At 49.0% G+C, this 17,296-nt stretch overlaps 1 protein-coding gene across 1 annotated transcript in view; it reads right to left on the bottom strand.

Moving 5' to 3' along the window:
* Positions 1 to 303: 303 nt before the first annotated feature.
* The window catches only part of MGMT (O-6-methylguanine-DNA methyltransferase), a 285,845-nt gene continuing 268,852 nt past the window's right edge, over positions 304 to 17,296 (bottom strand). Inside the window, exons 4-5 of the mRNA XM_011941955.1 lie at positions 8,674 to 8,813; positions 304 to 621 (exon numbers count right to left, since the gene is read on the bottom strand). Of these exons, the coding sequence (XP_011797345.1) occupies positions 412 to 621; positions 8,674 to 8,813 (350 nt within the window). The 3' untranslated portion in view covers positions 304 to 411. The remainder of the gene's footprint in view (positions 622 to 8,673; positions 8,814 to 17,296) is intronic.

Below are 17,296 nucleotides of genomic sequence, written 5' to 3'. Positions count from 1 at the left end.
GGAGGCATGGTGGGGATGTGCTGGGGCAGGGCCAGCTTTCTAGTGTGGATGGCCTGGGACAGGCCTTAGCTGGCTCTGGACAGTGGCTGTGGCAGCCGTCTGTGGCCTGATGGTGCCAGACTGTCCCATCCTGGGCTGTGGCCCCAACATGAGCCAGGCCTTCCCCACTCACTTGGCCTGTTTTAATGGACATGAAAAATAGAGCAAGGACAGCTTTAGAGAAGGAAACAAATGTGTGCAGGACCGCGGGCGTCTGAACTCATCCTGCTGGAAAACACGGAAACAGAGAGGGCAGACACGCTTGTTCCCAGGACACTGCCACCTCCTTTAATATAGTGGTGCCTCCACACCCCATGTCTGATGCAGTGTTACACGTGTGTGCCGCTCAAACATCCATCCTACTGCACACACTCAGTCTCGGCCAGCAGGCAGGGAGCCCGAGGTAGCCCCCGCTCTCTTGAGCCAGGCCCCTGCCAGACCTGAGCTCCCTCCCAAGCCTGGCTTCCCCGCCCGGTGGCCTTCGTGGACCAGAAGCCATTCCTTCACGGCCAGCCCTCCGGAGTAGTTGCCCACGGCTCCGCTGCTGCAGATCACTCTGTGGCACGGGATGAGGATGGGGATCTGGAAGACAGGGAGGCAGCCACCGTCAGTCAGGGATCTGGACAATGAGGTCTTTGGGGTCAAGGCCAAGGCCCTGATTGACAGGAGTCCTGTGCCCACTAAGCAGGGGCCCATGCCGGGGGCAGGCTGTTGGCATGGGTGGGTGCCAGCTATGTCTCAGCATGAACTCCCCCTCCCGAGGCCCTTGAGTCCCTGGAGGTCTCGGCATGGGCTGGGGGAGGGACGAATGCGCTGAGGTGGCGTGGCGCATCTTCAGAGAATCACTTTATGCCAAGATTTGGAGGAGAAAACTGAATTTCACCCGGTGAGTAATTTACAACATTCACTTACAAAACCGAAAACTACATTTCCAAGTTCTGGTGGTACGCGACGCTCTCAAACACTCCCCCACACACCACCCAGGCATCACAGGAAGCATCAGAGAAGACCGGACCTGCACAGGCCTCTCCAGCCCATGGCCGGCCAAACTGTGGCTGTGGGCCCATGCCGCCCACCACCTGCTGTTGTAAATGAAGCTTTACTGGAACGCAGCCATGCCTTTTTCTCCATACTGGCTGTGGCTGCTTTGCCAAGCCTAACATATTTACTCTCTGGCCCTTGACAGGAGGACTTGGCCAACCCCTGCCTCATGGTGTGCCCAGGAGCAGGAAGTGTCTCCCTCTGTAGTCTTGGGGTGCCTGTAGGGGTCTGAGAAGCTCCCTGGTCACCCCCACTGGGAGTAGGGCATGCTCAGCCCCTCCCAGACCCAATATCCCTCCCTGCCCTCAGCCCTCCCACAGGCTGCTGCAGCCTCCCCACTCAGGAGCTCGGGGAGACAGAGCTGTCATCCAGCCATTCACCTGAGAGTCATGCTGAGCACACACCTGTCTTAAACTAGCAGAGGGGCTTCAAAAAGCGAAAACCACCCCCACCCAACCAAAGAGGAAGCAGCGATGGTCAAAAGGGCTCCACCCAGGGACCCAAGGCAGCGACGCTCTCAAGGTGCCATCTGCACGTTCACCCAAACTCACCCACAGCTCAAGATGCTGCCATCCTCATCCCGCACGTGAGGCCAGGGCTGGCACCACCTTGAAAGGGTGAGGGCATGGCTCCAGAGAGCTCCAAGTTGCAGGCAGTGACTCCCACGTGGCTCCCATGCCCCCAGGGACAGGCCTCTGGCTGTAGCCTCCTGGGGCCTCGGGCAGTGCCCGACCTGTTATTTCCTACCCTGGAGCCAGCACGATCCGGATCTGTGGCTGACCTAAACTCAGGATGCCCTGTGCTGATAGGGGCTGATCCAGAGTGAGGACCACAACCACGCGGCCATGCACAGGCCCCGGATCCTGCCTACCAACTGCTTCTTTATGGTCAGTCCCACCAGGGGAAGGGAATCCCTGTTCCCTCCAGAGTGGCAGGCGCCTCCTTCAGTGCAGTCCTCAGGGAGACTCTGCCTTGGTCCTCTGGCATTGCCTGAGCTGTGTAGACAGGAGGAGCTCCATGGGTCCACTGTCTGGCTGAAGCTCTGAGAGCCACCTGTGGTGGGTGGGGGCAGGTGCTGTGGCCCCTGCCTCTGGTTTCCATGTGGATGCTGGCCTCCTCCACTCTCACCCCCACAAAGGAGAATGAGTCACTGACCACCGGTAAGGGAGGAAGAGGGGTACGCCCAGCTTAGTACTGTTAGGGCTCCTGCAGGTGACCTGTCTGCCCCAGGACTCTGGGCGCCCTGATCTCTTCTGAGATGGTCAGTCCCTGCCCTGGTTGGGGGGCCTGAGCTTAGCCAGAGGGGACAATGATGGTGAGTGTAATTCTTGTGGGAATTACTGGGAAGCCACCATGGCCATGCCACTGGCCCCCCACCTGCCTCCTTCAATCTTGCATTTATCCTAATAAAGCTAAAATCTTGAGGTCTGCTATCCATTTCTCAGTTGGCTCAGAAAGGTGGAAGACAGGGATGTAACATATGGGCATCTCTCTGGTTGTCCCCCTCTGCCTGGGCAGACCGGGATGGCCACACAGCCTGCATGGCCACTGCAGGGGACTCCAGGGGCTCCAGGGCCATGTGCTTAAGCATCCCAACAAGCAGTTACTGTGAAGAGCTTCTCTAGAACAGCTTCCCAGGAGCATGTGGGGAAGTCTTGCACAGATTTCTAAGGCAAGAATTGGCCAGAGAGCCTCCCGGGCAACAGCCTTCATCCCTAAGTAGCTCATGCTATCTGGGGAGCAGGTGCATGGGTGGGCAGCCACTAAGGGGCCAGGACATCTCGGCAGATGTGTTGGGGGACATGCCTTATCGCAGTGCAAAGCATCACAGTGACTGCTCCGTGAAGAAGGTAAACTGCCAATGTGCATAACCACAGGAGCCAGCGCGGGCTCCAGAGGAAGGGGGAAGGGCACCAAGCTTGCTCTGGAAGGTTCTTGGCTGGCACGACATGTGGAGGGCACATGGGAGATGTCTAGGGACCACTTACTGCCTGGACCCCCTTACTCCTGCATCCTGAGCTGGAGGGCAGCCCACTCATCCCCACAACCCAGATGGCCCATATACACATGCTGCAGACCTGGGGCCTCTCCCCAGGCCCTCACACATGGCTGCCCTGCTCCCAGCGTCCTACCCTGATGAGAAAAAACAGCCGTTCCTACAGGATCCCAAGGATGAGGTATGTCCAGGCTACCGCTGTGTATCACTCCGGGTACCCCTGGGTATCACTCCGACTCCACTCTTCTTCTTCTCTCCATGTATCCCCAGCTCAAGAGAGAGATGATTTCCGGCCATGCCCAGCTTTCCCACACTCCACCCTTCAAAGCCAGTGAACTGGACAAAGCAATCAGTTACTGGTCAGGTGAGCTTTTAGAGGAAGCAGCTGGGGGCGTGGGTCCAGCGTCTCCAAGCTCTATTTCTTGGGCACCTCTGCTTCCTAGGGAGGTGATTCCTATCCTTGCATCCCCCGAGGCTTTCGGGGCAGGCAGCTTGTGTCACTGTCACACACGGACCTGCCACACAGGTTTCATCTGCTGGGTGGCCCTCTGTGGGGCCCAGCTACACACGTCCCTGAGGGAGGTGGGGGAAGCCCCAGCCCCCCTTGGAAAGGGTGCTTAAAGCCCCTGGGAGCAGGTATGCCTGTGCCTGATGCTGCTGCATCTTCCACCCCAGCTATGGCCCTCATTACCCCCGCCGGGCCCAACCAGGCCTGTCAGCCTCCAGCCGAGTGGAGTCTCATGCCCAAGTTCATAAGGCTGTTAAGTGGCAAAGAAGGGGCTCTAATCACTCTCCTGCATGGCTCCACACACCACACTGCTCCTCCCTGACGTGGACTGTTGAGGTGGGAACTTGTGGGATGGCAGCCGGTGCCGGCAGATGACATGGCTGCAAGATGGGGCTCTGGCTTCCCGCACATCATGCAGCTCGTCCTGATTTGACGATGAGTTTGGGTCACCATGGTAACACGCACCAATGACGCAGTCTAAGAGGCTTCTGATGACTATGACATGGGAACACGCAGGTGGCAGAGGGCTGACTGTTTCCAGCGTTGAGTTTAATAGAGTGAGGTGTAGTAACTGCCAAGTTCTGGAAGAGCCGAGAACCCATCTTCCGGAAGGAGTCACAGGAAATCTCCAGATTGGAATATTTACCCTGATGGACGATTTTTATCAAATACAATAGTGCCATTAATAATTGCTGTGAGGGCATTATCAGATAATACAAATTCACCTTTTTGGCTGATAAAGAGGTAGGCATTTAATTCAATCTCGGTTTATAAACATTTAGGCACCAGTTCAGTTTTCCTGCCTAAGAGCAGACTTCACAGCAGAGCTTCGGTTTTTCTTCTCTCCCTCTCCATGAGCTATGAAATTATAAAAATGAGTAAAATAAACGCGTCTCCCTCTCCCTCTTCCTATACATCAATGCAGAGGCCAGGACAGACAGCATGGAGTAACAACGACCCCGACAGCTAGGACCAGTCCGCACCTTAGCATGCTGTGATGGGGACGAGGTGACTTACCAAATAGGCACTATTTTTACCATCAGAAATAAGGAACGCTGCTTCTGTTTGTGTGAATTTTGGCGGCAGGTTTCAGACTATTAAAATAATGCAACCTGCTGAAATGTATCGGGGCCCTAAGGACATTTTCAAAGGATCCGTACCCTCTATGTCCTCTCCTTTAAAGCATGTGCTGCATAAAATGTAATTTTTATCAATAACCAAGAAGCTCATAATATCACAGCTGCATTGAAATCTTCATGCTGTGAAATCTAATTCATCCAATACGTGAATCCATCACTTATGCAGCCCCTTTCTCAAATGCTATAAAACTTCCAAACCCATAGATTTGTTTCCAACAAAAATAACATGAAGGGGCCTTTCAATCAATGATGGAATCCCTCTGATTCTGGTACCAGCTGAATATTTTTTCCAGCTTCGCCTTTGTTCTTCTGGGCAGCAGCCCACAAGGGAAAGAGCTTGTTTTCACTTGCAGCCTCATCAATACCTAAATCCTGGTGAACAAGTGACACCGAGAAGCTGTAATCAATAGCTCCCTGTGCGTTTTTTTCTTCTGGTCAAATGGTTCAGCTCCACTGACAACCCTGACACTTAGAACATGATGCTAAGTCTTTATCAGCAGCCATCTGGGTGACTGGCAGAACAAGACTCGGGGGGTCATTAACGCTCATGGCAATCTGTGAATAAACGAACTCCTCAGGAATGCATTTGTTTAGAAAAAGGTGGGGAGACTCTCTGTGCAATGCATCGATTGCCTTTGAACTGCATTTAGCAAATTCTGTCTGAGGATGAAGAGGAAGGGTGCTTTGTGGAGGGGGTGGGCCGTAAGGAGTTTTCTACTCAATATACTGGGAAACTGACCATCCTCTCCTGCTGGGTTGGGGAGACAGCCTTCCAGGAATGCTGACCAACCACCTTACACTGGCTGGTGAGTCCTTCCTGGAAAATTCTGGAGAAATCAAGCTCCTAGGATAGAGGAAACCCCTGCATGGCAAAAGCCATCCCTTACTCTGGTTGGGGAAGAGAAACTCATGCCGACAGCAAATGCAGTAATACGAACCAGCATGTGCTCCTGTTTATTGCAAGCCACCTAAGGAATTAATGCACAATGAGCTTTACGATGTTTTCTAACATTCCAAGACCATTCTTCACTCCCCTCCCTTAAATGCACAATCACTCTATTCAGCCTGAATATAAGGGATGTTTTCAATGAGCGAGTCTCAGCGATGCACCGTCTGGGCTGGAGTGGATGTGTGCAGGCTTCCGGCTGGGACGCTGCTGTCAGCGCCAAAGGGAAACATTCCTGAGGACACTGACAGCAGCAGTGGCTCACTGCTGGCCAGGGCTCTTCCTCCCTCAAGTCCCTGGGATACCTTTTCATCCTCCTAGCCCATTCTAATGAGGTTTCTAATGGGAATTTGGGAGCCTGTCAACCCGAATGATAGTAAACTATCTAGCTGAAGGCTTCTTGCAGGAGTATCTCTGGTGTATCTGTGCTATAATTTGAGGCGTCTGTGGGCACCGTAGCCGCGGGTCCTGCTGCAGCCTCCTCCTTAGGCTGAAGGTCACTGCACACGGTGGAGCCCACAGAAAGGCCGCGGGAGGCCGCCACCGCCTGGCTGCCCTGGGCACAGGAGGCATGTGGACGCTGAGAAGGGCGAGACTTGGTGCTTGTAGAACCCTCCTGCCTGATGCTGTGCTCACCTCCAGTCTCAGCTTTGTCATGTGACAGGGTGTGGATGTGTGGACTTTATGGACATTAGGGTTTTATACCCTCTGTGATACTACTTTATACACTGCAGTGACTGAGGTCATACTGGAACAGAGACGCTCATAGAGATTAATAGCAGGAGAAGAGAGTCACGCCGGTTTGCAGAACAATAAATGTCTCCGAATATCGCCACAAGCAGGATTGCTAACCAGCGACGGCATCTTCACTGCAGAGTGAGAAACTGCTGGCGTCACGAAAGGCTGGTGGGGGAGAGTGTTGCCACGCTGCACATGTCAGTCAGTGGAGCTTGTCTTTACAGCAAAAGGGGAGCTGTACACACGAGGGAGCAAGCAGAGTCGGCGCCCACCGACGGCACCACTCCCACCTTCACGTGTATGCACAGAGGGAGCAGAATCCACCTCAGCGGGGAGAAGACAAGGACTTACTCTCCTCAAAGGGCACAAAGAGTAGACACTGCCTGAAACAGTCACTGCACTGATGCAGGAAGAGGACCCCCAAAACCCCATTCGCATCCACAGTTCTCATGGGCCCTACACGGAGCCACCACACAATGGCATCTGAGCTGCCTTTTCATCAGGTTGAACACCTCAAAACTGACTCACAGCCGGGGAGAAGATAGCGGCCTTCCAGAGCGGGATGTAGGTTAAGCTTTACTGCGAAATGTCAAAAGCCATCCTCAGAAATTTGATTAGGAAACATCTCCCAACGTGCCGTAAAAATCAGATCCCTACGGTGTGGTGCAGATGTTTTACGACAATGTAGCTGAAGACGCTGCAATTAACGTGCAACAGGTGCAAAAGGAAGGGCCAACTGCACCCACCAGCCACTGTCACCAAAACTGAGGACAGGAAGAGATGGAGGAGGTGGGGATGGTGGCTGTCCCTGTGGTATCTCCCTCCTGGGATATTTGGGATATTTTAATAGGGCAGAAAGCTCACCTAGATTAGGGTGTACATTACGACAATGAAATCCACTGCAAACCTACCGGACTTGCTTTTTAGGGACTAACAATGCAGTTTTGTGTAAAAGCCTACGTAACTGTCACCTCCTAGAAACGGAGGCTCTGCCCCCGGGCTGCCGCAGCGGGCAGCAGGAGCAGCAGGCTGTGGTGTGAACTCGCCGGCCTCTCCCGCTGTGAGCAGGGATGGAAACAGTTTTGGAAACCGACAGCAAAGCCACAGCAATGTTTCAAAAAGCGAGGCCTATCTGATTTAGTAATTTCCCATCCCGTGACGGAGCGATCATGTTTGCGCTCCCTGATCAGATGGTATGCTTCCATCGTGTTAGAAACTTTCACAGAGCTTTCGGGAGAAGACATTGCCAACGTGACCACACACCCTCACTGGGTGAATATTCCAGGGGCGTTCTCAAGGTTGTGTGGGTTCTCCCAGTGGGCCATGCAGATGGGGGCACCCTTCCTGCCCACACGCACAGGCACGCGTGGCCTTGGCCAGGCCCACATGGCATGCTGTGTGTGACTTCCCCCTTCATGCCAGATGGCCTGCGGCCCAGTTGCCAGGCCCGGGTGCTGTGAGATGGGGCAGCAAGGGCACCCACGTTGCCCCCAGGCACCACAGGCCATGCTGCCCACCCATGCCGTGTCCCGGTTGGGCCTTGTCCTCTGGGGAGCAGGGCCTGAGGCTGCATAGCCTGGGACCCTCGAGTTCAGTGAAACCTGACTGCAGACGCGTGGGAAGGATGAGGACGCAGAAGGGCTCTGGGGAGGCTGCCATCCCCAGTGAGACAGGAGGTGTGTGGTCCAGGTCCCTCGTCCCATGCTGCAAGGCCTCCCGCCTTGTGTGCTCACGTGTGATGCTTTAGCTCTTGAGACCCAGGGAGCCCTGGGCCTCAGGGGGACTGCAGCCCGCAGAGAGATGGGGTTGGATGTGCACCCTTGCTCGGCCATCCTGCTAGGATGCAGGCACCTCGCAGGTAGGCCTTTTTGTCTGTTTTGCTAGCTGCTGTACTCCGGGCACCTAGAAGAGCGTGGACCATAAAACTGGCACCCAACACTTCCTCCTGCTGAGTGAGCAGGTGGGGCCCCCTCTACCTGCTTGCCACTCCTCTAGGCTCCCTCCTCTCCTGCTCACTGGGACAACCAGGAGCTCACCCAGTAGAGACGTGCTCCCGGGGTGGGGGAGCTTCCAGGAGTGTGGTGCTGGGGTAGCCTCCTTGCCTCTTCTGGAGGCATCTGGCACAATGGTCCCCATCACAGATGTTGCCCCTCTGCCCACCCCAGCAGCACAGCCTGCCTTCTGGGGAAACACGTGGGATCAGATGACACCCTGCCGCCTGCATGCACCCGCCACCCACAGCCATGCCCGCGCCACGAGAACTCACAGGATTGTTTCTCATTGCTCCTCCCACAGCTCGCGCGGCTTTGGGGTTGCCTGCCAGGGCTGCTAATTGCTGGTAAGAAATCACTTCTCCGAATTTCACAACCTTCAGCAGCTTCCATAACACCTGTCTGGTGAACGACTCTGAAAGGAAGAATGCAGGATGATGTTATTTGGACAAATGGCTCCAGCAGCTCTGATATAAATAGCCGCTAGTCCCAAAACAGGAAACGCATCGACACAAATAGAGGTGTTACACTCAATTAAAACACAGCCTCCATGCACCGCTCCGCCACCATGTCACCAGGCAAGGAGACGCGAGCGTGTGGCAGGCCACCACGCAGGCTGGCCCCCTGGAAGGCATCCCTGGAGCTGGCACTGCAGGTTTGCAATTTCTTTCTACCTTCCCTCCAACCCCGTGTTCCACGTGGGGTTGCGTGTGCCACCCTTCTAGCGACTGGGTGTGTGTAAGTGAGCGCATGGTTCAATTAATACGCACAGAAGTCCCTGCTGCCCGCCTACTTGGAAATCTTTTGTACTGCTGGTTAATTTCCAACTTCAACTGGGACAAAGAAGGCAAAAGCAGCCACAGGCCAGGCTGCGATATTATGCTGGCTGTCCACATCCAGCCGTGCGCGGGATTCCCCCAGCTACTGCTCGGAGTGCCAAGCACCACAGTACGCAGGGGCTGGCGGTGACCTTGGCTACAGGCATCTTTAGTGAATGGGGCTGCAAAAATAAAATGACTTGATTCCCATTTAAATTGAGTAACCACATCCAACTGCATTTGTGCCGCACCCTGCTGCAGGAATGAGGAGGCGATCGCAGGAGAACATTCTCTCCCTCTGCCTCCAGGTTTCAGAACTGTGACCCACGCGTGGTGTCGGCGGGAGAGAAACCCGGGCACGTGAAGAAGGCCTGTCTGAATCAGTACCTATTGTCTTTCCAAGGGGGCCATGCAGCTCGGGAGCACTGGAGACAGAGCCACGTCCTCCGTCGCGGGGGCTCCAGCCCTCCAGGGACAGGAGTTTCTGAAGAGCGGCAACAAAGGGAAGGCTTCCGTGGGCAGGAACGATGTTCCAAGTGTGTCCACAAGAACACTAATTACACTTGGTGCCAAGCTGGCAAAGTGCGATTTGCTTCTTAAAGGACACACACCCTTACATGTGTGTTAAATAATAAAAATCACTTCTTAACTGAAGGGAACGATAATCACTTCACTGGGAAAAAAAAATCTGTTTAGTCTTTATTATAACATTAAGCAAATTAAACATCAGCATAATCCAGGTGATACTAGAAAAGGGTCATCAAAGAAATTAACTTTGTTGTTCATTAATTTACATGGATTAGTAGAGGGCAAAAAGATAGCAAATGTGCTCTAGTTTTTTATGATATAATTTCAAACTGTACACCATTTGTGGCAGGAGGGTGACTTTGGGGTTAATCAGACTGATTTGTCCTTTTAATTGCTTTCTATTCAAAGAAAATTCATTAGATAATGTTCTCTTCAAAATTCATGAATCAATTTAACTGAAGAAACCACATTAACAGCTTCGGGTTCATTAGCACATGCAGTTGTATTACCGGCTGATGGCTGGGGGGTTTCCTTGGGCAAATGCACTCTGTTTACTGTCATTTCTTCAGAAAGCGTTTTGAAATCAAACTGTTAATCATTATTATGGCTGCTGTTGTTGTTATGCCTAACTTTTAAAAACAGCAAAGCAAAGTGAGGTAGCCTGCTGTTGACTTGGAGGAAGAGATTTCTGGGACAGCTGTCTTGGAAAAGAAACAATGAAAGCAGCACATCAATACCGCAAGAAGCAGAGGCCAGTTTCCTGTCTTCCTCGGCGAAACAGAGTTGGTGGTTTTGTTTTCCGTGCTTTCTGTTAGGTGTTCTGGGAGAACGGCCTGGAACTTTACTAAACTTGTAGGAATGAAACGAGGGAGGTGTGTGCAAACCTAACCGGAGTGCAGAGCAGTTCCGAGAAACAATGGCACGGTTCCAAGGGCCTCATCTGAGCGCCAGCCTCGAGTGCTGCTCTGACGAATTGCTGCCAAATTACGGAGCACCTTTCTTTCCAAGTGTAAAAGTATCGTATAATAAAACAATTATACATCCATAGATGAGCACAGAGTTTATCAAACATGTTCAGCTTCATTGTCAGCTTCTCATGGGAAACCATTTCTTAACTGGTCCGTACCAGGCAACATATGAGGAAGTATAGCTCAAACAATGCAGTATTTAGCCATCAGGCACCTGATTTTACAAATGTATCTGAAAACTCAGTTTCACCCTGCAGTGAACAAATGCAGTAATCAGTTGAAGCAGCTCTCAAAGAGCACAGTGCTTCTAATCCTAGCCTATGTGGAATCACGTGGCTGAATAACACCTGTTCCTGAAGAGGGGCGACCCTTGCTGTTAAGCATCATTATCTAAAATCGAGTGAAATCTACTCGCAGACATTCACGCACGTGGAAAACAGAAGTTCTTGAGGTTGAGGTGACCACATCAGTCCTCAGTAGCTGGCACAATCACTTCAGGTGGCCCAAAGGGGCAACCATTAAAACAGCAGCCTTCTGGTCCAGGTGCGGAGGCTCACACCTGTAATCCTAGCACTTTAGGAGGCCAAGGCGGGCAGATCATGAGGTGAGGAGTTAGAGACCATCCGGGCCAAGATGGTGAAACCCCATCTCTACTAAAAATAAAAAAATTTAGCTGGGCATGGTGGTGCTCGCCTGCAGTCCCAGATACTCGGGAGGCTGGGGCAGAAGAATCACTTGAACCCGGGAGGCAGAGGTTGCAGTGAGCTGAGATCGCACCACTGCACTCCAGCCTGGGCGACACAGCGAGACTCCATCTCAAAAAACAAAAAACAACCCCCCCCCCGCCCAGCAGCTTTCTGTCTTTCGCCATGGGCCTCCCCAGAGAGCAGCCCTGAGACCTGGGGGCTCTGTGACGCAGCCTCCGAACGCCACATTCTGGATGTTCTTCTCTCTTACCCCTCTACTTCCCTTGTTTCCTTCCCAAACTCACACTTGCTCCTGCCTGTCCTGTGGTGCTGGGTACCTTGGGCTGGGCTTCCGTGGCTGGGGTCAAGGGAGAGGACCTGCTTCTTGGAGTTTCTGCATCTGAAGGACATGGCTATTTTCATTTCGGCTTGGACGGCTATTTAAATGTGTGCACCGGGAGGCTGAGGCAGGAGAATGGCGTGAACCTGGGAGGTGGAGCTTGCAGTGAGCCGAGATTGTGCCACTGCACTCCAGCCTGGGGGACAGAGCGAGACTCTGTCTCAAAAACAAAAAGTGTGCACCTGTAACTGCCTCACCCAGAGAAGACTGTTTTCTAAACTCTCTGCCTGCATTGTGCATCCTCCACCAAGGGTCTGGGTGCCCTTTTCTGATGCTGGTCACGGGAGAAATCGCTTTGTTTCACAGACACTGGGTTTTTACACAAGGTGTTTTCATGCCACGCCATGGAGTGGAGCTCAAGGCTCTGAGCAGGCCTGACACCTGAACCTGGACCAACTCAGCCACATCTAGCTCCAAGAAGGAAGAGAGCACACACCAGAGCACGGCAGAAGGACACAGACCAGGACCAGCCTGGGTCTGCCACCACTGAGCTCAGACACATCACTTCCTTATCCTGGGCGTCCATCTCTCTTCTGTGATAATCTGCTAAGAGCCATCTCAGCAAACACGCCTGTGTATCCACTGCACACAGCCAGGCTCAGAGCACAGTCAACAGCAGGGCTGGCCAGGCAGCTGGCTTTCTCTGAGATCAGGGCTCAGACAAGCACTGAGGGTCTCTTCCCTGGGAGGCAGACCATTATGCTTCCAAGTTCTTGAGGAGGAGTCTCCTTTCCCTCCGCCATCACGGCTCCCTGGGTGGTGACCTGTTAAGGTCCATGCGGTTTCCTGGGGGGAAGAGGTGTCCTTCAGCAGCCCAGATTTTGGGACTTTTCCTTAGCCAGGCTGCAGCTAGCAGGGGCACACTTAGGCCCATACACACAGGTGCTACCTGGGGGGCTGTGTCTGGGGAGCATCTCAGTAGCTGTGCTGTGGCCATGGCCAACAAAGAACAGAGGGCAAGAAAGAGCAGGGCCCCAGCTCCTGCAGAATGTCCCTGTGTAGCAGCCACTGGCCTGGAAGGGGGATCTCCAGGAGCTGGTGTCCCTAGCACAAGTCATAGCTATTTGACCTAATGCTGCCTGGCCATCAAAAGCAGCCAGAATAAACTAACCTGAAACACTAAGATGGAGGGAAAGGGGGATTCTGGCTCCAGGTAAAATGAAGCAAGCATTCCATGCTCGTTTCTTCTACTGAATGTCTTTGTAAAACCTGGACAGAAGGCACAGAGCAGCTATGTGAGGGCTGGGAAGAGTCAGTAGTAGTGGGCAGCCTTGGAAAGAAGATAAGAATTTCAAGTATCACGGAAAAGATGAATGGGCTTCCTGGGTTATCGCTCTGCTGTCCTCAGCCCAAACTTACTAGAGCCTGAGCCCTGGAGGCAGAGCCTGGCACAGCTGGGGAGCCTCCTAGGGGTTCTAATCCACTTTGAAGAAGGAAGAGCATCTCCTACCGCTATGGTTTCAATGTGTTCCTGTGTTGGAAACAACTGCCACCATGACAGTGTAGAGGTGATGAGGTCACGACGGCCCCTCCCTCAGGAATGGATGAATGCTGCTACTGCTGGAATTGGTTATTGAGGGACTTTGGTCCCTTTTTTTCCTGTCTTGCATGCTTGCTTGCCATGGGATGCCTTCCACCACGGATGGCCCTCAGCAGATGCTGGCATCATGCTCTTGGACTTCTCAGCCTCCAGAACTATGAGCCCAATAAATTCCTATTCTATATCAGTTACCCAGACAGCAGTGTTGTTATAGCAGCAGAAAATAGGCTGAGACAACTATGTTCAGGGCAAGTAAGGAATCATCCCTTTTTGGTGTTATCTCTGAGCCCTTGAACCTCAGCTCCTCCCTAAGAAATCCTGTGGTGTGGGTGACAACAGGGGTCACAGGAGCCCAAACCAGTGAGGGGGAGATGGTCCCTTTCTGACGGGAAGAGGTTTGCTCCCCCTAAGAGGTGGGTGAAATGTCTTTGCTTTTTACCTCTGTCTTCCTGATGCTTGGACCCAGATGGAAGTTTAGTAATAGGAAGAGTTTAGCAGAGTGGGGTAAAGCCCTAGCTATCTGTCCAGGGGACTGAAGAGGGAGCCCTGAGAACTAAAAAGTGCCAAGAAGATTGTGGAGGAAAAGGAGTTCATGGAAGCAAACCAAAAAGTTGTTGATAAATTTCTGGATTCACCTGTTCAGGTGAGCTGTCTATTTCCCCACCTGTGCATAATGTGGATCTGACCCTAAGCCACAGACTTTGAGAACTGATGTACGAATTAGGCACTGCCAGTTCCCAAACTGGCTGGTGAGTGGTGCACAAAAGGACTGATCTTAAGAGGACTGCAAAGCATTTGAAAATTGAACAAATATTGAAGGCTGGTGAGAACTTATGAACTAACTAAATCCAACCAGATTGACTGCTTCCTAAAACAAAAATATCAACATCATCTGTAGGATTTACATAAAACCCAGAGTCTTATAATATTCAAAATGACCAGGATACAATCCAAAATTACCAAGCATGCAAATAATCAGAAAAATAAACTCACCAGGGAGAAGATAATCAACGTATGCCAAGGCTGAGATGACCCAAAAGTTGAAATCATCTGACAAAAAGTTTAAGGGAGCTGTTACAAAAACGCTGCAAGGGAAGACACTCTTGAAACAAATGAAAAACACAAATAGACGCTATCAAGAATAATAAAGTAGAAAATTTACTATTGAAAAATACAATAACCAAAATTACAAACTGTCCTGCATAGGATCAATAGTAGAATGGAGATGCTGAGAAAAGAGTCAATAAAACTGAAGCCAAGTTAACAAAAAATCATCTGAACAACAGAAATCAAAGTATTTAAAATAGATAAAAAGAGAACATGTGAGACAAAGTCAACAGATCTATTTATTTCACTGGAATTACAGAAAAAGAGGAAAAAGAGTGTAGTACAGGAAAAAATTCAAAGAAATAATACCTAAAATTTTGTCAAATTTGGCAAAAGATACACAACCGTAGATTTAAGCAGCCCAGAAAATTGCAAACAGGACACACTCAAAGAAATTCATTCCCAGATAAATCATGATCAAACTGTTGAAAGCTTCAGAGAAAGTCTTGAAAGCCGCTAGAGACAAACAATGCGTCATGTACAAGGAAAGAGTCATTTGAATGACTGTGGAATTCTCATCAGAAACTACTGAGTCCAGAGGAAGTAAAACAGCACTTTTGAAGTGCTGAAAGAAAGAAAAAAACCTGTCAATTCAGGATTCTATATCCGATGTTTAAGAATCCTTCAGGAATGAAGTTAAAGACATTTTCTGATAAAAAGGAAAATCTAAGGTAATTCATTGCCAGTAGATCTGATCTTTAGAATGGCTAAAGGAAATTCTTTAGAAAAAAGGGAAATGATGGTTATAGTTATCCATATACTTGCTCTAGAGAAGCTTGGAACATCAGGAATGCAGGCAGAGTAAGAAAAATGCAACTATATGGAAAACTGTTACAGGCTCTTTTCCTCAAGTTTTTCAAGATATGTTTATTAGCCAAAAGCAAAGCAAAAATTATGACACGTGAGATGAGATTTTCAATTTATGTAAACATAATGCATGCCACTATAATGTAAAGGGAGAGTTAAAAGGATCTATATAGTCATAAGATTTCTATATTCCACTTAAAAAGGTAAAATAGTGATTCTAATTAGATTGTGAAAGAAAGTATTATAATCCCTAGACAGTCATTAGAAAAACTATATGAAGAGATATAGTAAAAAACACAACAAATAAAACAAAATACTAAAACCAGTTAAAAATAGCCCAAAAGAAGGAAGAAAGAAAAAGGAAAAAAAAGATGGAACAAACAATAAAATGTTAGACCTAAATTCAAACATTAATAATTACACTAAATGTAAATGATCTAACCACACCAAGGAAAAGATAGAGACTGTCACAATAGATTTTTAAAAACATGCACAAGAAAATGTTGTCATAAGGAATTCACTTCAAATGATACCTGTAGGTTGGTTAAAAGAAAATGGATAGAAAAGGGTATACCATGCAAACACAAATGTAAAAGAAAGTTAACATAAGACAAAGTAGACTTAAGAGCAAAGAAAATTCCAAGAGGGTAAGAAGGATTATTACGCAGTGAGAGGGTCAATTCACAAAGGCAATACATCAGTTTTAAATGTATATGTGTCTAACAACAGATTTCAAAACTCATGACAAAATTCAAGGAAAATTAGACCAATCCAGAATTATATGTGGAGACCTAAACACTTCTTTCTCAATAATCAACAGAACTAGGTGACAGAAAATCAGCAAAGATACACAAGTAAAAAACACTATCAACCAACTGGATCTAAGGATATTTACAGAACACTCCACTCAATAACAGTAGAATCTATACTCTTTTCAAGTGTACATAAAACATTGACCAAGATAGGCCATATTCTGGGCCATAAATCCTAACACATGCAAAATGACTGCAATCATACAAGTTACATCCTCTGATCATAATAGAATTAGACTAGAAATCAACAAAAACCATAACAGAAAATTCTCCAAACATTTGAACAGTAAACATATCATTTCTAAATAATCAATAGGTCAAAGAGAAAGTCTGAAGGGAAATTAAAAGAATATACTGAACAGAATGAAACTGAAAATAAAGCATATGAAATTTATGGGACAAAGCTAAACCAATATTTTGAGGAAAATTTATAGTATTGAGTGTCTCTATTAAAAAAGAAAGGTCTCAATAATCTAAACTTCCAACTTAAGAAACCAGAAAAAGAAGAGAAAAATAAACTCAAAACAACCAGAAAGGAAATAATAAAGGCAAAGGCAAAAATCAATAAAATTGAAAACGGACAAATGATAGAGTAAAATCTGTGAAATTAAAAATGAGTTCCCTGAAATGATCAGTAAAATTTATAAATCTCTAAAAGACTGACAGAAAAGAAGAAACAAATAATCAATATTAGGAATAAAAGAGAAGATATTGCCACAGATCCCACAGATATTAAAGAGATAATAAAGTATTCCCACAAATAACTGTGTACTAAAATCCAACAACTGTGAATAGACCAAATTATGAAAAACTACAAACTGCCAAAACTCATCCAAGATGAAACTGAATACTCCTATAAACTATTAAAGATGTTCAATTCATAGCTTACAATCGTCTGAAAAAGAAACCTCTAGGGCCAAGATGATTTTACCAGTGAATTCTAGAAAATGTTTTAAAAATAAGATTGATTTGACGTCATTTTTTTCCAGAGAAAGGAACATTTTCTAAAGTGTTTTATGAGACCAGCACTACTCCACCATCAAAACGAGAAAAAGTCACAAACCAGAAGAGTACATTCAGTATCTCTTACAAACACAGGGTAAAAACCCTCAATAAAATATTGGCAAATCAAATCCAGCAATACATAAAAAGAACAAGACATCAAATTTAAGCGGGGTTTGTCCCAGGAAAGCAAGGGCTGATTCAATATTTGAAAGTAAATCTACATTATG

Source organism: Colobus angolensis, unplaced genomic scaffold (genome assembly GCF_000951035.1).
Source record: "Colobus angolensis palliatus isolate OR3802 unplaced genomic scaffold, Cang.pa_1.0 Scaffold204, whole genome shotgun sequence".
Lineage (NCBI taxonomy): Eukaryota > Metazoa > Chordata > Mammalia > Primates > Cercopithecidae > Colobus > Colobus angolensis.
Note: the sequence above shows the minus strand (reverse complement) of the source record. Positions and strands in the feature narration are given on the sequence as shown.